The sequence below is a fragment of the Alligator sinensis genome, unplaced genomic scaffold (genome assembly GCF_000455745.1).
Source record: "Alligator sinensis unplaced genomic scaffold, ASM45574v1 scaffold4_1, whole genome shotgun sequence".
NCBI classification, from domain to species: Eukaryota; Metazoa; Chordata; order Crocodylia; family Alligatoridae; genus Alligator; species Alligator sinensis.
The window spans coordinates 3497505-3523900 of record NW_005841887.1 but is presented as its reverse complement, the minus strand read 5'-3'; the positions used below and the strand labels follow the sequence as shown (position 1 = coordinate 3523900).

General features: G+C 44.4%; 1 protein-coding gene across 1 annotated transcript in view; it reads left to right on the top strand.

The window, feature by feature from the left end:
• LOC102371629 (glycerol-3-phosphate dehydrogenase [NAD(+)], cytoplasmic-like) overlaps positions 1 to 25297 on the top strand; it is a 25580-nt gene extending 283 nt beyond the window's left edge. Inside the window, exons 2-8 of the mRNA XM_006017908.3 lie at positions 10462 to 10639; positions 14475 to 14615; positions 16799 to 16937; positions 18933 to 19045; positions 20543 to 20776; positions 21277 to 21383; positions 22777 to 25297. Of these exons, the coding sequence (XP_006017970.1) occupies positions 10462 to 10639; positions 14475 to 14615; positions 16799 to 16937; positions 18933 to 19045; positions 20543 to 20776; positions 21277 to 21383; positions 22777 to 22873 (1009 nt within the window). The 3' untranslated portion in view covers positions 22874 to 25297. The remainder of the gene's footprint in view (positions 1 to 10461; positions 10640 to 14474; positions 14616 to 16798; positions 16938 to 18932; positions 19046 to 20542; positions 20777 to 21276; positions 21384 to 22776) is intronic.
• The last annotated feature ends 1099 nt before the right edge of the window (positions 25298 to 26396 follow it).

Genomic DNA, 26396 nt, shown 5'->3' with positions numbered 1-26396 from the left:
CATCCAGGGTGGCACAGACCCGGGTCCCTCCCCCGAGGCAGGTGCTCTCCCTGGGTGACAGCACAGCCCTGCTAGGCAGGCAGAGAGTGGGGGTGGAAAACGTGGTGGCCACGTCGCCCCTGGGTCCCTCTTTGGGTTTTGAGATGCAAAACCTGTGGGCAAGAGGAGCCTGATCCTGCCGCAGGTGAGAGGCCCCGAATGTCCTAACTGCTGTCGCAGCGGACGAACGTGGGTGCTCAGGACCCGGCAACAGGTCCCTAGCGTCTGCCGGCATCCAGCTCCAGGGGCCTGAAAAACTTCGGGTGCCAGCGAACTGGGGGCATGGGCCCCACCAGCCTGGAAAACAGGGTGGTTATTTGAATAGCCTTCAGTGATGAGGCCAAACCCCCTGGCCCTGAAGCCTGCCTCGTGATAGCATGAGATCCCTGCCAGGGACCTATTCATTATCAGCCCTTCCCTGGCCTTCCTGCTAGTCTCCTCCTCAAGTTGTGTCTTAGAAGATGATAAGCTGTCTGTGGCAGACACTGTCATACATCAGGGGCTTGTGCAGCGCTGAGGACGGCCTGGCTGGTCGGCCTCTGGACTGTATTATACATGATACACAACAGGACGTGCAAGGAGCTGCTGCTTATCTTCACTCCTAGGGTGTCAGTGCTGGGAGCCAGAACTCCTCACTTGTAGCCGCAGCGGTAGGTAATATTGAGACTTCACAGACCAGGCAGATGCATGCCTCTGAGCTTGCCTGCCTACCAGAGCCATAAAGGATGGAGAAAAAAACAACAGAAATATGAAACATCAGGGGCCTGTTAGAACAAATGCAGTAGAAAGCTGAACAGGCACACTAGTTGATACTCACCCTTTCTCAATGATCACACCATGCAGCTCATCCGTAACCTCCCAAAACACGGCAAAAAATGAAAGACCACGAACAGACGTTACATTTTAAAGCACGTTGTCAACAAGGTTATGGAGCCAGGTGCCACAACGTGTTGATTTTGATTTGGCACAGATGGGAGGGGGCTGTCAAAGTGGATGATGAGGATTTTTTTGCCTTCTGGTTAACAACCATGCGCTTCACTGGCCACAGGGTGGATTGGGCATGTGGCTGATTAGACTGTGCTTATTTGTCTTCCCACTGAACAGCACTGTCACGTATAAATCCCAAAGCTTTGCAGAGGCAAGTAACCTCCTGCGGACAGGGAGGTTAAGCGATTTGCCCGAAGTCATTTGCAGAGTCGGTGGCGGAGTTACAAACAGCCCTGAGGGCTTCCTACCTCTCCCACCATAAAATGAGAATCGGGTTCAGGTGATCAATATTTGGCAGTGCATGGAAAATGTATATCAGTATCTAAGGGTAGGAAGTGAATGCTCTGAACCTTGGACTCAGGGGCCACGTCCACACAAACACAGTTTGTTTCCCCAGGACAAGAAGCAGTGGCGCACCTCGTGCCCGTGTGCTCTGGCATGTGGCAGGTTACTCTGGGTGGGGTAGGGAAGGATAGGGCCAGCAACTGTGCTGGCCCCAGCACCCTTACCTAGGGTTTTGGGGGCCAAGGAAGCTGCAGCCATGGCACTCCTGCAGCTGGGAGCCTGGCCAGCTGGCAGAGCATAGCTGCAGCCAGCCAGGCTCCAGTTTTGGGTGGTGTGCCCTGCTGCCACGTATGCTGCCCCATTTTTCTGCACAGGTTTTTTTGACCCAAGGATCTCCTGGGATCAAAACAACCCCCTGCACAGCAACAGCACGGGGAATGCCTTAATGTGTGGTGTGTGGCACTGCGGATGCATCTGCGGTGCCACATACCACATAGCCATGCTCATCTGGACATGGCCAGGTGGTGCAAGGGTGGGGAGGGTCACAAGGAACAGAAATGCTGCTGCAACAAACAGCCCCGCACAGAGACTGTGTTTGTGTCCCGGTCATGGGCTGCATATGTGGCCTTCAGAGATTTCATTCCACCAGTCCCAAAACAGCCGCCAGCCCACAGGGTCTACACAGCCTGTGCTGTTCTCCTTGTAACTTTTTAATGTAACAAACTACCCTGAATGCAGGTGAAATTTCCCCATCCTCAATATTTTGTCCCATTATCTCTGCTTGGAAATCACAGCACATGCAGTTGGCCAAGGGGATATCTGGGTCCTTTGCTCTCCTGGCAGCTTTTGTTAATGACTTACTCTGTCCCTGGCTGAAGCATGGTTCTGTAGCAAACAGGAAAGTTCCTCATGCTGGAAGAGATCCTGAGCATCCCCAGCTTACAGTCGCGAGACACAGATTTTCATCAGCTCCAGTGGGAATTCTGCACCCAGCTAGATCTTCACACTGGTGTAAATAAGTATACCTCTCTGCATTTAAGTCGCTAGATTTGCACTACAACCACTGAGGGCTTAGCATAGTCCATCTATAACAGCGATTCCCAACCAGGGTGCCATGCCACACTGGGGTGCCTTGAGATCCTTTCCAGGGTGCTACACACATTAGCATTGTTAGGGGTGCAAGTATGATTCACTGATAAAACTAGAGCTTTCAAATAGGAATCTACAGTGTTAAAAACATTTGGACCTGCTGTGATCTTTCTGAGTTTTTTGCAACAGAAGAATTGCTCTATTATTTTTCTGTAGTAAAAAAGAAAGCAAGTGAAAACTAAGTACTAACATTTCCTGAGGGGCGCCTCAAGCCTATCCAGGTGTGCATTGAGTCTAAAAAGGTTGAGAGACACTAGTCTACAGGGTTGTTTTCTCTCTTGTCTGTAGTGGCTGAGTTAGTAATACAGCACTTGTTTTCCAGACTGTGAGACCTAAAAGCGCCCTGGCTGCTGGCTCTACTTTCAAGAAGTCCTATTCTAGAAAGGGACAAATTTGAGAACAGGGATCAGATTTGGAAATAAAGTGGAGTACTATACATCTATATTCTGCCCAACTTGTCATGCACTAATCACGTGCTTCTGCAAAAATGAGTGGATAGTCAGCATTTATATGTTAAATGGCATGCATTAGGTTCCAGAGTAAACGCCAAGAGGCCTGAGCTTTCTCCTAGGACTCAGTCCTAACTCCAGCTGGTTTTAATTAGGAGCACAGACTTCTTAGGAAGTTATGGGGTGAGACCATTTGAACTGAGTTCCTATCTGCAACCCAAATAAAAGAGCATTGTACGGGTGCGTCGAGCTTTTTTCTTACAGTCCCCAGGGCACCCACCTGTTTCCATCTTCAAAGGGAAGTCCAAGCTCCTCTGATGCCCCCAGAGAAGGGCTGGATGCTGTGGAAACACTTCAGCCCTGGGAAATAGGTCTAAAATCTGAGATGACTCCCTTTTTTTTTGTTTATCTGGGTAAGCCTGCAGCAGGAGTGGGAAGTTCAGGTATTGTCGGAGGGTGGGGGTCTTCTTTTATATGTTGATGTTTTCATAATTTCTCTGTTTTTCATATTAAACCACCCTAAGCTTTTTTGGGGGAGGGCAGGATATAAATATTTATTACTCTAACTTTCTTCCTTAGCAATAGGATGGTGAAGGCAGAGAAAACGCAATGACGGTACACGTTCCTATTAATTCATGTTGATTATAACAATAACAACAACAGCAATGACTGCAATATCATTGTACCGTAATTGTTTGAACTGTCTCTGCCTTTCCCATCCTGTTGCTAAGGAAGAAAGTCTGTTCTCAAAGGTCCTGTTTGCGCTGGGCCTTGAAACCATGTTTTGCAGAGCACTGGGCCTGCGTATGCACGTGCGGGTCTACGAGCTCTTATCCAGCTTGAGCACTATTGAAAGGCACTTTCTTTTAGCTACACCTTAGCTGGCATCTCTCTTTGAAAGGAACATTGTCCCCTTAAAGCTGTTTAATCAGATTTTTCATAGATTGTATAGACATTAGGGCTGGAAGGGATCTTGGAAGATCATCAAAATCATCGAGATCATTTTCAGCCAGGAGGGTTTAGGTTTCTAAATGCCTAAGTCTCCTTTGCTCCACAGGCTTACTGTCCTCCTCTCCTGACTTGAGACCATTTTCACTTCCAAATAGAGGGAGGGAGATAGCCGTGTTACTCTGAAATCAAGCAGAAGGCAGGGTAAGGTGGCACCATAGCTCAGAAAGGCACACGTGTAGGTGACAGCATCTGATGAAATAGGCTGTCATTCACAAACCTGCATGTCTTTCTGAACAAGTTAGTCAGTCATAAATAGTTAAACAAGTCACTGTTTTACCTGGCATTTAGTTAGGCTGAGAGCATACTCTTCTTTCCCAGACCACAGGAAAGGCATTTTCTGCCTGAAAGCTTCTCTGACAGCTCTCACAACAACATAGTTGGTCCGGTAAAAGATAATGCCACATAAATCTTGCTTCTTGTGTGTTCTTCGGACCGTCACCAAAACAACCAGTCCAACACAACCAAGTCATCTTTAAAGACAAGACAACAGGCATTTTTTCAAAATGTAACCCTTGACCGGCTGAAACTTGACCCCCCCACAGTACAGTCCCAATTACGCTGTGCATTTATGCATATACACTCTTATACTGTTAGGGATTCAGCTCCTGGCCTAGACCATCCAAATCATTATCCCAATACTGCCTTTGCAGTGAAGGTATGAGTGTATCACTGTGCCCATTGCTCACTCCGGATTCTGGTTAGGGTGGCCAGTGAAAGGCAGGAACCAGGGATTACATCCCCAGATCTGCCATTAATTCACTCCGTGGCTCCAGGGAAGTCGCTTTGCTTGTCTGTGCCCACTGTTCTTCATCTGTAAAACAGAGCTAATGCTATTAACTTGCCTGTAGACGCTGCTCTAAGACTAGATGAAAGCCCAATGATCTAAGTATTATCAATGCATTTTAGGGCCCACTCCTCCAACATGCTGTGCGCCTCTTTCCTGGCGTGTGAACTGAAGGGTCTCAGTGCCTTGCACGATCTGGGCATCAGGGTCTCAAAGATTCATTCCTTTCCTGGCTGAAGAGGAGAGCAAAGGGGCAGCTTGGCCCATGTGTGCTCCTTGCAGAAGGAGCTAGGACTAACATTAGTGCAGGCCTCATGCAAGGCCATGGCTGCAAGGAGATTTAAAACTATATTTGCATTTCCCCAGAAGCCACGTCAGCACCTGTGCTGGAAAACCATTTCCCTCAAGAAGAAGCACCTGCAGATTTAAGTATCAGGGAACACACATCCTTCAGTGGGTGCCATGTTAAAGTCCCATCTGATCTCTGCTGCATTTTGGTTGCCATCTTGCAAGTGTATCTGTGTCGTTCCTCTGTTTCTTGAGTCTGATGGGTGTGGAAATGGAAATACACACTGATCTATAAAGTGCTTCGACCCTAGTCCTGATCTCACTGGGTGCATCTACATGTGCGCTTTAATGTGTAGTAAATTATTTTACTGTGCATTAAAGCGCCACATAAAAAACCATGGCATTATGCTAATGCACAGTAAAATTGTCTACTGTGCATTAAGCGTCACTAAAAAAGCATGTAAATGTGCTACTTCTCATTAGTGTATCCTAATGAGTATTCATTTACCATTGGAGGTATCAAATTTAATGCATATTAGAAAAGGTGCACTAATGCACATGTAGACGTGCCCACTGAAACCAACAGGCCTTTTCAGGGACAGATCCAAGGAGAGGGTGCACTGGTGAACGTGCACCCCACTTTGATTTCTGCTCTACCCAAAGTTTAGAAATAACTGCCTGGCAGTGGCAACAGCATTTCTAGGCAGGCTGTGCTGAGGGGTTCAACTGATTTCACAGTTCATTATAATCTACCTGTTCCCCTGTAAACTCTTCATTTTGCAGGTGTCAACGACTCTCGCTTCTTTTTAATGATCTTGATGTTCCATCAATCAAACTCACTTTTGTTCTGCAATTCTGCTGTCTTTGAGCTGCTCCTGGTAACGAAGTTCCTATTTCACAGCCAGGCTGACTGGTTTTAAACTGATTCCAGCTACGTTATATTTGTTTTTGCTTCAATCTTGAATGGAATAATACAGCCCTAGGCCCCTAGCATATTAGTAAAGCTTCTAGTTTACTTTTAACTGGAGAAAAAGATGTGTTGTTGTATATGTAGTGATTCATCTCACCATCTGCACCCCCTGCTTTCAAAATTCTAGATCTGCCCATGTTTCTTTTTCTTCAGCCTTCAGTAGACTTTAAGCTCTTGCGTTTCTTCTGGTTCAGGCCATGTCAGGCAACATCTGCATTGAGTTTGCAGTGCTTTTGAGACTGCTTCCAAAAAATAGCTCCTCGCCGCCTTGGTGGACTTGTGAGTGGTTGGGGTTTATTTTTTGGTGACAGTCTCTGTGGGTCAATGTGGCTACTGTTCCCTTGTACCCCTCAGGTTATCTGTATCCATCTGCTTATTGCCTTATACTTAAATTGTTACCTCTGTGGGGCACAGACTATATTTTTGTTCAGCGTTTAAACAAAACCGAGTAACACAAGGCACAAAGAACTTGCCAGTAATGAATAAGAATGCAGTTCTCAGCCCAGCGTTCAGTTTTGGAGTCATCTACTGCCTTTATCAGAGGATTTAGGTAACAGTTCAAGCATCTGTAGTGAGCCACAGCAGCACAAGTTGACTCATAGCACGGTGTCTCACCAGCTGCTGCTAGCTGCAGAAACTCAGTGGGTCACAATGACTTTTAGTATGTTAATGTTGTCAACAGCTTTGCCCCCAATTTGATTATGTAAATCAACTGCCAAGCCACATGTCCGTAGCTGCCAGCATGGCAAGAGTGGTAGGGTGATGGCTCTGCTCCTCAGTTTTACAATGTGAATAAGTTTCTAAATTACAGGATCACAAAATCTCATCCTGCAGGAGGTGCAATGCCTTCCATTCCCATTAACAGATAAGCAAATGTCTTCCCTTGAGATGCCTGTATATATTTTAATACTTTGATCACCAAATGCCTTTATACTTTTTTACCTTCATGCACTATATGAGATGTACATCTTCCTCCCAAAGTTGGCTATGTAGGAGGTTGTTTCTATGATGCTGATATAATTATAACTCTCAAGTGTCTCAGATGGAGATGCTTATTCTGGGATAATAAGCATATTATTTCAAAGTGAGATGAACCAAATTCGATAAAAAGCTGTTGGTGATGTTTTATACGTTAGGTTTTGGTTTTTCCTTTAAAAAGTATCTAATCAAAAGTTATCTAATCTGGTTTGGACTGATCGTTGATGAGCTGACCTTTGGAGAATAAAGAAGGTAAAGGTTTTTTAAGGGAGTGGCCTTGATTTTGTTTGCATTAGTGAACCTGCTGTGCCAAGCTTGTGTGGTCTGTTGAAGACCGGTTTTGCACATAAAGCAGTTCCTTTTCTGAGGCTGGTGAGTGATGACTGTGAATTTCAAACACATTTGGTTAAATGGAGCATGAGTTTTTGAGCTATGTGACTGTGTGCAAGTTTTCCTGTGTTTCCTGCTAAGAATCTTTCCCTGCTGCCTGCTAAACATCCAATAAACGATTCAAAATAATGACTTTGGAGACCTTGATTCCCTTGCGTCACAACCCTGTCCGTGTCAAAATCTCTCCAGCAACATCTGAGCATCCATCAACTACAAAAACTCTGCTGAAGGGACAGACTCAAAGCTTGAAAAGTGAGACCATAATGCTAGACCCTGCATCTTTCCACATAAAAATAAAAGACGCAGAGTCTAGCATTATGGTCCCGCTTTTGGGAGGTTGGAAAGCATAGACCAGAGCAAGCAGTATCTGTTCATTTTTTTTCACAGTACCTGAAGAACCGTTTTGGTGGTGATGGCAATATCAGCAGCACGTTGTTATAATGCAGTAGTTTGGGGTTGGTTATGGCTATTTAGCACCTATGAAAAATCAGGCCAACTTCTTATATTACAGCAGTGCCTAGAAGCTCTGACTGAAAGCCAAGCCCCTCGCATGCAGTAAGAGATGTTTCTAGCCCTAAAGAGTTTACAATCTAAAACAGGGGCGGGCAATTATTTTGGGCGAAGGGCCGCTTACTGAGTTTTGGCAAGCCATCGAGGGCCACATGACAGGCAGCCAGGGGCAGATAAATATTAATTTTCTAATTTTTTAGGGGTCCTGCGAGCCGGATGGAATGGCCTCATGGCCCACATTTGGCCCGCGGGCCGCATTTTGCCCACCCCTGGTCTAAAAGAAACAAGATTGGTAAAAGGGAGAGGGCTCGTTATTCCCATTTTAGAGATGGGGGAAATGAGAGACTGAATCACATACCCAAGATCACAAAGGGAATCTGCAACAGAATGGGAAGATCCATATGTCATGTCCCAGGCACAAGCCCATTCTCTTTTCTTTTATACTGCTCATCCCCAGCCTTCCTCTGTTAAACAATCACACCTCCTTTTGAGTCTCCCATTTGGATGGGAGATAGACAACAAACAGCAACGTAGTGGTAGGAAGTGGTACAGCTCTTATGTCCTGCTTATGGTCCTTAGCTGAAGATTTCCTCCTCTCTTAAATATCTCCCTATATGCTTTTCATTTGTAAGGGACTTGAAAGCCTCACAACACCCCCTAGAGGTGTTGAGTAGCTGGGTATAACATTGTCCCTGCACCTAACTCATAGGCAAAATACACATTGGCCTCAGTGGGATTTCTATATGAATAAGGACTAAGATAATGGGAAAACGGAGCTGGAAGGGACCTCATGTGGTCATGTAGTCTAGCCTCTAGGCAGGATCATCTCTGTCGAAATAATCCTAGACAAGTATCTAACCAATCTGCTCTTGAAAATTCTTTTATTGCTTATTAAGCAATTGGCCTTGTGCAAGCCCGTTATGTCATAATCTACTGAAGACAAGGGAGACAGTTACAACATGGTTTTCCCTTTCACCCATTTATGAAGCCGTTACAAAACATAGCACAGATAGACCTAACTGGATTTAATCCTGGATAAACTACTGAAAGCAAGTAACAAAATTAAGTCCTGGTCAGGTTCTTAAGTGCAACAGTCTCGCAACTGGATCAGTAAGCAGGCACTCTGAGTCTGTATTTGTGGTCTAGCCAGGTCTTTAAAGATCAAATTGAGCTCAAAAATGTAAGGAAAAGCACTAAGCAATATATTTATGCTCGCCTTCCACAAGCCACCTAGATTTTTTGCTTTATTTAAATATTTTACTACTGGGGTAGTAGTAATTGAACCTCGCAGCACTGTGCTGGTATACAAGGAAAAGGAAGCCAGGGAATGTCACTGTTTACGTCAGGGGTGGGCAAAATGTGGACCACGGGCTGGATGCGGCCCGCCAGCCATTCTATCCAGCCCGCAGGGCCCCTAAAAAATTTAGAAAATTAATATTTATCTGCCCCTGGCTGCCTGTCATGCAGTCCTCGATGGCTTGTCAAAACTCAATAAGCATCTCTCCACCCAAAATAATTGCCCGCCCCTGGTTTATATGCTTTCCTCTTAGCCTAGAGATACAGCATAAATGGCGACAAGTAAAACTAGGTAGCTAACATTTTTTTCAGACTTTTACCATCTCTGGTCTCCTTTGTAAAATAGGCATTGACTTAAACAAAGAGCATTTTAAATCAGACAAGTGTTCCCTTAGAGCAGAGCGTCCCCAAGGAGAGCCCTCCCTGATGTGTACCTATTCCATTACCGATAGAAAAGTCTGATACATTCAAATGAGACATGCAAGGGTTTTGTGAATCGAAACTGCTCACCAGCACCTTCTAGATTGGGTAGGCCAATTTACATTTTTTCTTTTGCCTTTTTAGAAGTAAATAAGGAGAGGAGAAAAAAAAAAGAGTATTGTAAATTCTGTGTTCAAACCCAGATGCATCAGCTGTGGGAACCGAAAAGCTGTAAGCACCGATTTGAATTTGTTAGGGCCAGTGGTTGCTCAGTACCTCTGACAAAAATCAGTCCCATGTTATTTTTCCTCCTATTTGATGCTACGTTTTGCTTTCTGCTCAGTGGCCTTTGAAGTTACCCTGGATTTCTGGATACATTTTCTGTACATCTGTAGTGGGTATATTCTTCCCTGAGGGTAATGACTTAACACCTCCTTTTTCAAGTTAGCAAGCATATAAACATGGCTCTAATTTGTGTAACACACGTCTCTTGTAAGCTATGTATGCCCAATGCAGTTTGTGCTTGCAGTAGGAGGATTCATCAACCTGGTTAGACTCAACGCCAGCTCTTAGTTTCCGCTCAGTGTTTGACTTTGGAAAACTAATAGAGTAATTCCTCTGTTGCAAAGAACTTGGACCACACAGGTCCCAATGTTCTTGGCACGCTGGATTCCTGTTTGAAGTCTCTGGGTAGGTCTTGTGAATCCACACACACATGCTTGCTCACCTGACAGTGATCATTTTGCACTTTGTTTTAAGTCAAAACAAAGATCATTTTGCACTAGATCTTTTATGCAACACCCATAAAAGATCTAGTAGCACCCTGGTTGAAAACCACTGCCTTAAGGAAGATTATTCCAGAGCTCACATACAGAACCCTCCTGATGTTACTTTTTGTTTTACAGGGGATCTGCCATTGCAAAAATTATAGGCAAAAATGTCCAGAGGTCCAACCGATTTGATCCTATTGTGAAGATGTGGGTCTTTGAAGAAATCATAAATGGAAAGAAACTCACCGAAATCATAAACAAAGACCATGAAAATGTGAAGTACCTTCCAGGACATAAGTTGCCTCATAATGTGGTAAGCTGAATAAACCACTAGCATGTTCTGGCAGTTCTGAAAGACGGCTGGTGGAGCTAGAACTAGGCTTTTACAATCCCTGGTTTGCTTTTTCAAAAGCAACATTTAAGTGGAGACAGCTGTAGTGACCGGAGGACAGATTGCCTGAAGGCCAGCTAGATGCCTTGTTGGGATCTTACTTCCCACAACTGAAGTCCACTTCCTTTGATCGTTTACAAGTAAATGACCCAGAGGGACTTCAGTCCTGCTTTACGTGCAAACCTTAACTGCAGAAGTACCTACCTCATAATAAATACTTGGCATTCAGAGTAGGAAAGGGCTAATTATATTTATTTGCTGCCTAATTTACTCCACCATTTTCCTCATTTCTGAATTTTACCCATTACTTGCCTCCCCTACATGTCTCATCTACCGGACATTCAAACATTTAGCTGTACTGAAGGCAGGTACGCAAAGGAGCTACATGTTTGCCTGCTGTAAATCAGCGATTATAGACCTATGCTGATGGATCTGGTCTACACAAAAGAAAGGCTGTTGTAATTCTCCCTTCCTTTTCTAGGTTAGAGCTCAATGGAAGAGCTTACAGGGCTCGTATGCAACAGTAGGAAAAGCACCGCTGTCATTATGAGCATGAGTTCAGACTAGGAAGGCAGTTACGCCCACCTTTTTATGGCTTGTTGAAATGTGTAATTGTACAAGATTATGGACAGCTACATAAACTTAAGGAAATATGATAATTTATAGCTGTTTCATTTAAAGCAAGCAAGGTAGCATTTTGTGTGTTCGGGAACGTGCCAAAAAACAGTGTTGTGGGAAGTAAGGAAACTACTGCTTATGAAGGGGGTTGGACTCGATGATCTATTGAGGTCCCTTCCGACCCTAACATCTATGAATCTGTGAATCTACTGCTGCATTTCCAGAGTAGCTTGAATTTGCGCAATAGGGAGTTGACACATTGCAAGAAAAGAAATCCTTCATGTGCAGAGCGGTTTGCTTTTCTAAATTTAGTACTCTAACAACATGTTTGTACTCACATGACTTGAAGCTGGAATGTGGATTAGTTCTTGGCCCAGCATCTAGAGAACTGAACTCTTATTTTTACAGAAGTCGAACAAATGGAAAAAAACCCTCAAGCACAGTGTTTTATTCTTATCTGTGTATCAGCCTCCCCCTGTCTGAACTAGAAAGCCAGACCAGGCAAAAGCATCTTGTTTCAGCGCAGCTTGTCAGGGGTTCATATTTAGGGCTAGGTCGTATTCCAACTATCAGCCACCGAAGTGGGTTTTGGTGCCCAAAAGCTTATTCCACCCAGTGCAAGGCTTGAAAAGCTGTTAATGGAAACATTGGGTGCATCTTCCTCTTCACTTCTTTCCCTGACTTGCTTCTAGATGGCGGTGCATTACAAAGTAAATGCATTCAGGCTTTTTCTGGGATTTGAATGGGTTGGAACAGGGTCACATTTAGGTACCCAATAGGTAGAACAGGATCTGGCTGCCAGTCTCCTGTTGACCAGCTCTTTTTCTAGCATACATCTCCCTCGCTTCAGAGTGGCATAAGCTCCCCATTCCCCTTGGCACAATGGTGTTAGCACGGTGACAGTGGCAATGCATGTGTACTCATGCCCTTATGCGCAGTCCTCCATTTGCAATCCCACAGTGCAGCCTTGCCTTGAGCAGAATGAGCTGTCTGACAGCATTTTTGAACCCGGCCCCGTAGGGGTGCAAGTAACTAGAAGTCCATCTTGTTTCCATGCACCCAGCTATATTTGTTCCTGCAGCTCACAGCCTCTGCACTGAGATCCAGCTTCATGCTTGCCCATTGCTGCCTGGTCCCAGGACAGGGGCTACATTTCCTCCCCAGGGGGTGAAGGAAATGCACGTCCCACAGGAACGCATGTATTTGCAACAGCCCCAAGGAGATGGCGAACCTGATGGCCCAAATATGAGCTCCACTGCTGTACCGAAGGAGAGGAGCCGAGGAGGCGAACGAGAACAGGGGGAGTTCAGGAGCTACCTGCACCACCCACCCATGCCTTCTGACCATGCCTTCTGACAGGCTGAATGCCAATTCAGCAGGAGCCCTCCCACTGGCCCTGTGGCCACTGCCCCTCCTGGGTTTTATGGCCCAGGCGTGCTTGTAGAAGCTGAGTAGGTCTTCAGACCTTAGGTTAGAAGCATCCCCGTTCATCTCAAACTGGTACTGCGGAAGAAAGGTTCACGTGGCTAACTTCATGTAACCAGTATTTCCATTACCAGGTTTTGAAGGACCTGGATTGGGTGGAATAGGACTACTGCATGTTTCACTCCCAGTCCCTGTGTCACGATGCACTGGGACTTGACCTGTTGTCGTTTATTAAACAAATGCAAAATTGGCTCTGAAGGAATCAGTGCAGAGAGTGCTGGACACCAGGATTATGGAGAACTGAAAGTGCTGTCCTCTTGTTTCTGCGCAGATGGAGGTTCCCACTTCTAGGAGGAAGCCACCAATTACAAGGGAAGCTACTGATAATGGCAGCAGTCACATTCAGCTGCTGTTTCCCTTGTATCCCCTGGTTTTGTTATTGTTCCAGTTGGGGTTAGATAAGGCTTGGGGCAGGGTACAGCCTGCCAGCTCCAAGGTGTGTTTGTATTCATTTTCTAAATATTAGGCCAAAGTGTAAGGGATCCCTTTGTGGAGTTTCTTTCTGGCATCAAGGTAAAGGAAGTAACCCTCTATTCTACCCTAGGGGTTGGCATTGTTTTTGGGCAGTGCGCCAAAAACACCCACAGCCTTGACTTGTAAGATGTTGGCGTGCCGGGGCGGATGGGGGGGGAGCCGCAAGGGGCCCGATCCTTGTTGTGGCAGTGCAGCCCCAGCCCCTTCCCCGCTGTCTGCCGTGAAGCATGCGTGCTTCACATGCCAAACAGAATGCCTTCACGTGCCATGCTCTGGCACCTATGCTGGGGGTTGCCTACCCTGGCTTTACCTTCATGATGTGCCCTGGGGCCCCTCCACGAATCCTGCATGAATCCTAGGCATTCACAGGATCTCCTGATCGCCACACTAGTTGCCCACTGCTTCACAGCATGGCTTCAGTGGGCCTGCAGTACAAGGGGCACATGCCTGCCATACCTACATGCAACATGCAACTTTGCCCCCAAAATTAACCCTCCAAAACTGGGCCGCATGCCTTTAGCAGGGAAGCGGTTGTATGTGCTGGAGTGGAAGCAGAGTGATGCTTCAATGGCTGTCACTTGTCTCTTGGGAAGCAGGCAGCTGGGGCAGATCTACCTCTCAGTGTCATAACTGGAGTTTTAACTCCCACGGTCACTACCAAATTGGCAGTGGCTTTTGGTTGAGCAATTTGGGACTGCAAGAAAGTTAAAATTTGAGGTCTTTCCCGAGTAGGAAAGGGAAGGCAAGTGAGCTAAAGAGTAGACTCTGCCCCTGCTCCACACGACCAGGAACTGGAAAAGTCTTTTTTTTCCTTCATTCAGCTTTCCCAAAACAGGGTGCTTGTTTTATTCAGGAGGTGTACAGCGTGCAAAAAAAATATGGTATCTTAAATGGAGGGCCTTGGGCCTGAAAGGGGTCCCCAGGAAGGTAACACAACTAAAGGCTGTATCATTCTCCCCAGTCATCTCCATGAGGTTTGGCACGGGGTGAGATTTTTCCAAAGATAGGAGGGGCTGCCTTTATGGGCATTTTGGGATGAAATGCAATGACTGGTGGTATTAAAACTAACCATTTGTTAATTAAATGGCGTGTGTTTTAACGGCCTTATGTGGCAAATTGAGTGTGTGATTATTCTGCAGGAATAAGAGCAGGTTCATTTGTTTTATCACTTTTGTCCTAGGTGGCTGTACCAGACACAGTAGAAGCAGCAACTGGGGCAGATATTCTGGTATTTGTTTTACCCCACCAGTTCATTTCACGAATTTGTGACCAGATTGCGGCTCACATGAAACCAGGAGCATTTGGAATTTCCTTGATCAAGGTAACTTGTGGTCCCTACAAAGTTCAGTCTGCCATGAAGAAATAAGTATGCTTGGTGTAAACCTTGGGGCCAAAAACTCTAATCCTTAACCAAGGATAAATGCAGTTATTCCCAATGGGAATTGCTACAGGTGTAAAGCAGGCTGAATATATATTACATAAATTTTCTCCTCCCAAGACTGCTCATGGCAGCATGCAAACTGTATGATCATGTCTATAACTGGTTTTGTAGAACTGAAGCGATGTGCATTTGGGATTTATTGGAGAATCTTTATTAAAAGCTGAAGGAATCTGAGATGAGGTTATTTTAAAGAGGGAGAGAAAAATCCAAACTAAAAGCTGGAGGCAAAACTACATGCTTTTCATTCCAGGGTGTCTACTTTGGATTGTGCTATAGAAAATATCAATCAAAGACACAAGTTGAAAGAAATACAATTAGCCTTCAGACCTACGGTTCTGCAGCATTTTTTTCTTTGAAAAATTCTCCTGCGAGAAGCAATGCTGCAGCCTGGCATACTTCCTGATGTGAAATGAGGCCAGGGTTCTTTTGTGATATCTTTTATTGGACTACCTGCATAGCTGGGAGAGAAGTTAAACAAGCTTTTGAGCGCACACTGCCCTTCCTTGGGTCTCACGTGAAAAGGTGCAGTCTCCCCTTTCAGGTTACCAGTCCCCGAGACTTGGGGCTGGCCCAGCCAAGGCAAAAGCCAGTTAATCAATCCAACTGTCTCAGTGTGATGAGAGAGACATTGCTCAATCCCCTGCAGTGCAATGCATGCACATAACTCACTAGGCCAACTTACAACAAGAAGCTTTAACCTCCTTGTTTGCACTGCTGCCTGCAATTCAAGGGCAGAGGTGTGGCCTGGGGCTCAGCTCCTGCCACTCTCTCCTTCAGCCTAGTGTGCTTTCCCTCCAGATCAGCACTGCTTCGCTGCCAGAAGTCAACCCCCTCTTTGATCCTCACATGGCACTGCTTGTCTACCAGCAGCCAGGTGGCACCGTGCTCCGAACGAGGCACGGCTGCAGTAGGTCTGCCACAGGCCTTGCCAGTTTCTCCAAAGGGGGCAGCTGCTTAGTGGTGTGCTTTGTTGCTCATGCACGTGATCCAGTCCACCCAACAGCCCAGCACCTTCCCCATCAGTGCTTCAGCACTGCAACTATTGCTGCCCCTCACCATTGGATTCCCAGGAACGCATCTAAGGGTCCCCTAAGGATTGCTGGCGGACTTCCTCCAAATAACCAAAATGTTACCTGGTCAATGTCCAGCTTTCACACGCAGGAAGCAAAATAGAAGGAAACCCAGCCTTGCAGAGCTTAAACTGCATGAAGACATTGGTTTCTGGTTGCCTCGGGGCTTGCTTAGGTGTTTGGCAAAGGCTGCCTTTGCTTTCTGAAGACGGGAATCAACTTTCTCTTTGTTACTAATTTGATCTCTCAGTAATTCTAGTATGTGGGACATCTACTGAGTCACAGAAAGTTATTTCCTACCCAGGTAGACTGTCAGGTGCCAGCTGATACAAGACCCAGGTTTTCACTGTTCAGAATACACCACTAGTGCACAACCATCGGTGCAGAACAGCTCACGAAGTAACTGAGTGGTAACTTTCAGTCTTGCCTGTAAATTCACGCAGATCTTGCACAAGAACAGTGAAACGCAGTACTTGAAGGCTTCATTATTTTAGAGCTATGGATCCTTGGTAGCAAAGTTTAACGCAGAAAGGAAAAAAGTCAGCATTGCAAAGTAGAGCCTTGTGCCAGCAGCTTTAACATGAGGGTTGGTCTTTGTTACTGCCGTGTTAGCTCAAGTTTCCTCCAGGAGCAACAGCAGTGACATTGCAAAGCAATGTGAGAACAGCAGAGCATTTGTATTAACAGCACAGAGCATCAGTCGTGTCCCCAGCGCATCATCCTGAATGTCAGCAATACCCTGACCCAAAAGGCCAGGCCAGCCAGCTCCAGTATAAAGCATCACCTAGTACAAGCTAGTGATTTGCATCTACGTAGGTCTTGGGTTAGAAGCAGCACCCTAACATTGCCATGAAGACGGGGCTGGTCCTTTCATCTAAATAACTCCCAGTACCACCGTACACATGCAAAGAAGCTACATTTCTTGCACAGCTACTCCATCACTACCATTTTTCTTATCCAACAATCTGACATCAAATGTTACCTTTTATGCAGGGGGTGGATGAGGGCCCTGAAGGCCTGAAGCTGATATCTGACATAATTCGGGAGAAGCTAAAAATAGAAGTCAGCGTGCTCATGGGGGCCAACATCGCCAGTGAAGTGGCTGATGAAAAGTTCTGTGAAACCACCATCGGTAAGTACCATTCAGGGAGCGTTACAGCCATGGAGCTCCAAATACCTTCTACCGCGAGCAGTCATTTCTAGCGTGAAATCCCTGGCAGAGACATAGCTCAGTGTCTGCAGAGAGGATCAAAGCATAACCTGTACTGGAAATGGGAGAAGCTTTGACAGTTCTAGTTGTAGGCATACCAACATGTGCAAACGTGTCTGATCCCTTCCCCATAGGGAATGGCAACATTTCCATCTACTTCAGTGGATGTCAGATCTCACCCACATGACTTCACATTCTTATATTGGCAGCAATTTGTTATTCTCTTCCATTAAAGTTTGGGCTCAATTTGCTCCTACAGGAATAAGAGATTCCTATTAATGTCAGAGGGATCTGTACTAAGCCCATAAAATGTTGATACCCTAGACTGGATAGTACAAGCTCTATGTGTATTGAAGGTGCACCATTCCCCAAGCTGAAAATGTTTTCAGTGTTCCTACCTCTTTGTAACTGAAGTTATAATACTGTTCCTCCCTCCCCCTCAAGCTGCTTGTTGAGTACAAGGTGTGGTGGGGAGAGCTGGGTCTGAGCTTACTTAGCAAGTTTTAATAATGACTTACAGAATCTGTTATGGGAATCCAACCTGCATGGGCAACTTGATTGCCTCTTCCCAGTGGTCTGTACAAATCTTTGAACATTTTATGCCCACGCTATGGTAGGAAGAGCAAAATATCCACCATCCTATCAGCTTCTGCTCTCGGAGGGTGTAATTAGACCATTAGGGACGTTCATTGAGAAACTTTCATTGTATGGGGACAGTTTATCCTTACCTTGCTTAAGGCTGAACTCTGGGTTTGAGATGAACCATACAGAAGAGTTTGCCCCTTGTTTCTGGTCCCCTCTCCTCAAAGAGTTTCTGCGCCTTGGTATCCATGCAGGCCAGAGATCCCATCACCAAGAATCACACACACTGACCAGCTGGGAAACAAAAGGGTGCAAATATCAGCCTGGATGTGAAGGGAAGGAGCAACCCTATAAGTTACAAGACCACTGAGCTCAGGGCAGATTTTATTTGAGAACAGAGGGCTTGATTGTCAGAGATGCTGAATGCCTAGAAATTGCACCAGGATGTGTGAATGGTAGCTGATGATTTCCTGTGCGGAGCACTGCTGGAAATAAAATCCAGTCCAGTTGTCTAAAAACTGGGTAAAAGCTCCATTCAAAGATCCTTGCAGAGTTTAATGAAGCTCCCTGAAGCAATGGAGGCCTTCAACAGGACTGCCATTCAGGGCCAGCCAGCCCTTATCTCTGTGCCAAATTAGAGTGTTTTAATGAGGCTATACTTGACCTTTGTACGGCTGGTAACGTGGCATTACTCCAAAAGCGCAAACACCGAACATCCTGGTCTCAGGGTCTCCCCCCAAGTGAGAATGCATTTGGCATCAAGCATTTACCCCTATAGGTTAATACTTAGCAATGTTTACGTTTTTAGAGCCATGTGCAAATATGATCTGGATATAGCCTCTTAGCAGAGTGCCTGGAGGTTTGAGTGACTCATTTGTGCCCTAACTATGAAGCAGTAGCCAAGCTAGACTCAGAGCTCAGGAATTTAACCCAGCACTGGGCTGGGTGGGGCTTCAGGAGCTGAAGGCATATTTGAGCACAGCAGCGCCGAGTTGTTTCCTTAAGGGATTAGATCAGAAAAACAACATTTGACAAAGCTGCAGTGATACAAGGGCAAGTCTTGGGTGCACATGGTTTTGGAGGCCATCTGCCATTAACCTCTCCAAGTGTATTGTCGGTCAAGTATTCAGCTTATGCACTGTTACTGGCCATCAGCTGTGAGAACTACTATTACTTAATCAATCCCCCCATACTAATGCCCAGCAACATGGTTTAATGCCCCCGCCCCAAACAGTCCCTATTCCCTTTCCTCCGTATCTTTTTAACCATAGACATTTTCTTCACCCTGTAACCTGTGGAGCAAGAAACATGCAACTTTCATCTTTCCTTTTGCAGGGTGCAAAAATGAAAAGCACGGGCAGATCTTTAAAGAATTAATGCAGACCCCGAATTTCAGGATTACCGTGGTGGATGACTGTGATACAGTGGAGATCTGTGGAGCCTTAAAAGTTAGTGCTTCCAAACCAAATGCATTGTATTAGGGCTGAATTCTACCCTCAGATGGAGGCTGCATGGTCCAGTCTTGCCTCTGCCATGAAGCTCTTTGGTAGCTGAGGCTGCCAGTTGTCCAGCATATGATGTCTGTAGCTATTTCTGTTTTATAAGGATGTACGTAGAGTACCAAGGTTGGTAAGGGACTTCAACACAAATCCCAACCATACTTTGCTACTGCAGGCATGCCACTTGCCTCTGAGGGCAGAATTGAGTCCATTATATTTCCTTGTCAGTTTTAGGCATGGGACTTACCCCGGGTACAAACCGCCCCCAGTAGAGTATAACCCTTATCACTAGGTGCTGTTTTAATATAAATCATAAAGGAATGTGTCTGCTTTGTTCAAGCCAGGACCAGACATAGGATTCAAGTTAGACCTTTCTTCACCTGGGAGCTTGCTTGTTTTAAGAGGTCACAGGATAACGGACCTATTTAATCAAATATCTTTGCCCAAGGTTCAGGTAATATCTTATAAAATAGATTACCCTGAGACTGAGTTCTGGGGGCTGCTTGCGTCCTCGCAGTAATGGGACTCCAGTCTCAAGTGGGAGCTTTGCATGCAACCTCACTAGAAACAAAAACACACTGTGCTGAGCAGTGGATTTTCAACTTGCATACAACTCAGTCAATCATGTTAACACTCAACTCACCTTGACAAGCAACATTTTTGACAAAAGCAGAACTGGCTCAGAGATTTACCTGGCAGCAGATTGCCTGTTCATATGCATATACATGTACCCTATAGGCTTTCCAGCCACACACTGGAGTCATTTTTGAGGAAAAGGCTCTAGTTCTGCTGTCCTTGAAATCAGAGTTTTAGCATTGACTTTGCTGAGAGCAGAACTGGAGTGTGCAAATATGAGGACACCATGCTTGGGGGTATCAGCACCAAGGAACCTATTACTGTCACACGGGGAACTACATCTCTGAATCAGAAATGGGGGATACCGATTTTTATTAAGATCCACACTAATTTTCTTTGAGGGGGTGGGTAAAAATTACTCAGCCTTCTGCAGGAATCTGCCAACTTTGCTCTAAAGTAGCATGAGGCTATAGTACCAATGCTTGTTTATACATTATGTTGGAAGGGGGAAACCCAAGAAAGAGCTAATTGAGGGCAACAACCATATAAACAGAAGGGTTCTGGATCTAAGATTGGCAGCAAAGGGAAAATATTCATTGCACGCACCCAAAATAAAACAAGTAGCTGGTTTAAAACAAGCTACTTCCACACACTTACACCTGGAAATAACAGTGGAAAAGGGTGGGGGTTTTTTAGCTTTTAGAAGTCTATCTGCCTAATGTTTGAGAATAGTAAGGCATTAAATATACTCGGAAGCATTAAGGACTTGCAAATTTAAGGCAGAGTTCACTTACAGTCAGCAGATATTGGAGAACTACATGTCTAATGGTTTCTCTCTCTTCTGTATATTTTCCATTAAATTGATTGCAGAACATAGTAGCTGTAGGAGCCGGGTTCTGCGATGGATTGAATTTTGGTGATAATACCAAGGCAGCAGTGATTCGTCTGGGCCTAATGGAAATGGTAGCTTTTGCAAAGCTGTTCTGCAGGGGCTCCGTGTCAATAGCTACTTTTCTGGAGAGCTGTGGCGTTGCTGATCTAATCACTACATGCTACGGGGGACGCAACAGGAAAGTAGCAGAAGCCTTTGTACGCACTGGAAAAGTAAGGAGACATCATAAATTAACGTGCTAATAAGTCACGAAGCATATTATGTAGATATCATGAGCATTCTGTCTTCTTGATGATGGATAAACCTAGCCGCAGGGCTCCCTTTGCCAATTACAGATGGATGCAGGAAAAAAAGCATAGCATGTTTTTCCAAGTGCTTCCCAAAGATTGGATGCTTTGGGCAGAACAAAGATCATTAGAAGTTGGAAGAGACAACAGCATCTCAGTTTAAGAGCAAATGAAAATCTTTTCCTTTGGCACAGCAAATTAGGTTGTTGCTTCCTTCCTGTCAAAGCCCAGTTTAGAGAATAAGCTGAGTTACTTCTGTGCAAGCTTCCCTGCTACCTTCTGTTCATTAAGCACTTGGTCTCTGACAGAAGTGCAAAACAGGGATAAGTTTTACACTGGTAGAGCCCGTCCATCTTGAGTGCACCTGGCTTCAGTTATGCAGCTGCTTTTCATGCTGTTGTAGTGATCATCCTCTCTTCTTCTAGTCTATCGAGGAGTTGGAAAAGGAGATGCTGAATGGACAAAAACTACAAGGTCCTCAGACGTCAGCTGAAGTGTACAAGGTTCTGAAACAGAAAAACATGGTTGATAAGTAAGTAGGTTGATCTTTAAATATCCATATGATAGACTGAGGGGGCGACAAATGATGTTGGCCAAAGTTAGCAGTTCACATGAATAGTCCCCGTGAAGTACATGATCTGTCCATTTCCATCAGGGCTGATGTCCACATCAAGGCACAATTCATACCAAAATCAACACGTTGAAGGTGGACAGCATTAACATAAATGTTGGCTCAATGACGCATCAAAATTCAGCATTTCACCCAATGGTCCCCTTGGGAAAATGGCTTGAGCAATAGTCTTGATACCTGATTTGTAAATAAATAGGATTTCATGCTCTGGCGATGTCACCAGTACACTTTGCACCAACAGCATCCACAGAATGAACAGTAATGAGTATATTCTGTCATATTATGATACACAAACAAAGTATGCTTGTGTACTGAATTATTAAACCCTATTTTTTAGTATTATAATGGCACAAAGGAACAGTACTAGGCTATAAAAGTAATTTAAAACAGATTTTGAATGTTATGTAAGTGAACGAATATGAATTAAAATTACCCTTTGCCTTTCCTCAACTTACACAGTGAAAACATCAGCGCAGGAACTAGTTTCCAAGTTCTGTTGCAATAGCACAGTGCTGAAATAGCTGGCATGCAAACTCTGCAAAGAGGATGCATGTTTAAAAACTCTTCCATTAGAATTGTACTAAGGCAAATTTATTTGGTTTTAGATTTCTTAGAGGCTTGTTTTGAAATAATCTAAATGTTGGACCAAAAGCGACCTGACAGCATCCCTTTAATCGTATGGGGAACACTTGGTCCAAACCAATTCCGCTTGCAGCTGTACAGTCATTAACTTTCAAGGCAGCGTGCAAAGGGAAATAAAATCTTTCTATATGCTACAGTAAGAAAAGTATTAAAGATTTATTTCTGCTTGATCTTACCTTCAAAATATTCAGAATCACCTCTTCTTTGCTTGGGAGAATGATACTCAGGTACAAGTTCTCAGCCTTTAATTGAAACTGTTGGGTAGTTTCAAGACAACTCTTCTCCCTACTGTTTTGCTAAATATTGGATCTAAATAGACTTTCCATCCCCAAGAAATGAACAGTCTAAAAATACCATGCTAAATTGCTCCAATTTCATTTTCTTGGGACCATGCTTCACGCCCAGTTGTAGATCTCCAATCAATCATTAGTGCAGCCTTCTAGAAGAAAAGATCCACCCAACCTGTATAAAGGGACATTAAAAAAACCAAAGCAAAACAACATGCAGAACTAAGAACTTCCAGCCTTTTTTTTGCATAATAAATGAGTCAAAGTCCATACATTTTCTGAACTTGTATGTTCTATTGAAACAATCTAGGAGTCTATTAAATAAGCTCTAAAAACTTTTTTAACTCTCCCCATCCTCTTCTTAGGTTTCCATTGTTTGCAAGCGTCTATCAGACCTGCTACGAGGGTAGGGTGGTCCAGGAATTCATCTCGTGTCTGCAGAATCACCCAGAACACATGTAAAGGATTTGTGTATTGTTCATCTGGTTGTGTATTCATCTTTTCAGGGTTTCTCTCACTCAGCAGTAAATAAAGCAGCCAAGTAAGTCATTTGGAGATGTTTGTGCACAAAGCAACCTATATTCTTTCTTTTGGAGTGAAATATATGGGTTGATTTTTTTTTAATGTCATCTCCAAGGAAGCAGGAGATTAACAGTAGAATTTAATAATCTTAAGTGTTTGACTTGGGTTGGACTTTTCTGAATTATTCCTAGGAGAATTCCTCCTTATTAACTAAAAAGTAGGTCCATGCTCATCTGCCACACCCAAGTTGAGTCTAGTTCTCATGCATCTCATCACTTTGTCCACTACCATTTCAGATATCAAGACAGTGGGAAATGCAGCTGGTTTGAAGAAAAACACTCAGAAAATAAATCAAGATTAACTAACTTTTTTTTTTTTAATGACTACCTCTTAAGGCTGTTAAATGAGTAAGCATTGGGCTTTGTCTCCCAAAAAAGCCCTGCATTTCAGATGTGGTGTGTTCAGAGGATTCCTTACTTTAGTTTCCTAATATAAAGCTCCAACTCCGTTGCTAAAATACTGTTAATATAAATGGACTGTTCACTAGATAAGTAAACGAAGCAATTTAAATAATGAAGGTAAGAGTACCTCCAAAGCTTCCAAGTCTCTAGGGAGGGATTCTCATTAATTCCTTTGCTTGCAGCACAAAGATTTTTGGAAGCACCAAATGACTACAAAATGCATCTGTGTTAAGCTTCAAGATTTTTTGACAATTAGGAAACTAGGAACTAAGCTTGGTTAAGACAGTAAAAAGTTGAGAGATTATTGGGGTGCATGCCCTGATGTACCCTGGCTCCACTAACATTGATTGGGTGTGAGAAGTATAATTTGGCCAAATAGGTTAAATCCTCTGACACTTTAACTGTAAACACATGGACTAACCGCTACAGACGCACAAACAGTGCCTATACGATTACACTGGTGATGGACCGTGCTGCATTTCAACCCCAGACAAGTTTCTTCTATAGGCCAATCCAATCCCACACTTCACCCAGAGCAACCTACAGTAGCAGGGTCTCCTAGAGATAATGCTAGCCATTTTCATCACACACGCTGCAATCCTGAGAAGTAAAATATCTATATTCGCTTCTGAAGCTTAGACAGGTGTTGGCTTATACAAAGTATTTTCATGGTGGTGATAGCAGGCAGGTTTTAAGGTTATCCATTCAGTTTGTAAGCACTGGTTTATTAGTGTATGTGGCTAACTTTGCTAAGTTGAGGTTTCTCAGGTTTTCAAGTGATCTTTGAAAGGAATGGGGGCATGCTTTTGAATTCTCTAACCTCTCTGGCAGGTGTATTTTGAGACAGAGCATAATTTGGTTTTGCAGCACAGTGCTTGTGCCCGATTTTCAAAATGCCGCATTGGAAGTATGATATTTTGATACATTGACGGACGTATTGTTCTGAAAGCTTGCAGAGTTTTTCATTTTTGAGAGATGCTCCTTCACATTTTACTACAACAGTTACACCTTTGGCATTCATCAGATAATTAAGGAATCAGAATCTCAAGGCCACGGACAGGCAAATGGGTTAAAAATTGTGGGCACACAAACTGTCCCAGTTTGAAAGAGCTGTAGAGGTGTAATACAGCCCCAAAAACAGTTTAACTCCTGCTCTAGCAGTGTCAAAATTTACCCCCGGATGAACCAGGGCTCATTTTCACACCCTTAAAACTCCCGTCACGTAGGCCTGAAGAGTCTGCTCAGTCGTATGCAGCTGCTGCCATGGTGCACTTTGCTTCAGGTTTAGGTATCAAGGTTTGCCTCTCCAGTGATGTAGCTATAGCTACTACCTTAAAGCTGGCCAGGAGAACTAGAGCACATCTCCATTGCAGTCTGCCAAGAAGCACAGTCAATTAGCCTGCACAAAGCTCCTTTCTGCCAGAACTAGGCATCTTCTAAGACCTTTTAAAAGCCAGCTCAGGTATCTCTACATTACACTGCAATGTAGGCATATCTTCACATCAGCGGGAACTGTGTGAAAAAAGAAACAAAACCAAAAAACCTCTCTTCTGTAGCTTTGGGGGGGGGGGGGGGGTAAATCAGTTTTTAATCTTTTTCAGGAAAATTTGTTAATTTGTTAGATCATTTTAAAAAAGGGAAAGTATAAAGTGCAATCATGGGATTTGCATCTTGGGTACTTCTTTGTACTCCTTAAACCAAACTCCAATGCAATTATTTAAGATCTAATATTTTACAGCAATTTTAAGTTTAAACAATGTATCTCAAATATGACTTTAATATATAAGCAACTAAATATGCTAAATTTATAGACTGCTGGTGTAATTTCATTTTTTGGGGAAAAAACCCTCTTAAAATAAATAACAATTGTAATACCTAATAAACTACTCTCTCCTGGACTGTGCTTAGTGTTTGAATTGTAAATGCATATATCATTTCTTAAAGTGAATGGCAATCAGATAGGCACTTGAAGGAGCAGGTGGTGATTAGGAACAGTCAGCATGGATTCACCAAGGGCAAGTCATGCCCAACCTGATTGCCTTCTACGACAAAGATGACCGTCTCTGTGGATGCAGGGAAAGCATTGGATGTGATCTACCTCGACTTTAGCAAGGCTTTTCCCCACAAGCAAGGACTTTAGCCAGGTCTCCCACAACGTTCTTGCAAGCAAGCTAAGGAAGTACAAGTTGGATGAATGGACTATAAGGTGGATAGGAAACTGGATCATCAGGCTCAGAAGGTAGTAATTAGTAGTTTGATGTCCAGTTGGCAACTAGTATGGACTGCCCAAGGGGGTGGTCCTGGGGCCAGTTTTGTTCAATATCTTCATCAACAATCTGGAAGATGGGAACCAATCTGGTGGGTATAGTAAATACACTGGAGGACAGGGCTAGGATTGAGAGAGACCTTGACAAATTGGAGGACTGGACCAAAAGAAAGCTCATAAGGTTCAATAAGAAGGGCAAAGTCCTGCGTTTAGGATGGAACAATCCCATGCACCAGTACAGGCTGGGGACCAGCTGTCTAAGCAACAGCTCTGCAGAAAAGGACTTACAGGTTACAGCGGACAATAAGCTGAACATGTGCCCTTGTTGCAATGAAGGCTAATGGCATTCTTGGCTGCATTAGTAGGAGCGCTGCCAGCAAGGCAAGGGAAGTGATTCTTCCTCTCTATTCTGCACAGGTGAGGCCACATCTGGAGTCATGTGTTCAGTTTGGATCTCCTACTACAGAAAGGATGTGGACAAAATGGAGCGAGTCCAGCGGACAGCAGTCAGAATGGTTTGGGGACTGGGGCACGTGTCTTGAGGAGAGGCTGAAAGAACTGGGATTATTTAGCTTGGACAAGAGCAGACTGAGCGGGGATTTAACAGCAGCCTTCAACTCCCTGCAGGGTGGGGGCGGTCAAAAAAGGATGAAGCTGGACTCTTCTCAGTGGTGCCAGATGAGAGAAGAAGGAGCAACAGTCTCAAGTTGTAGCAAGGGAAGTTTAGGTTAGATAT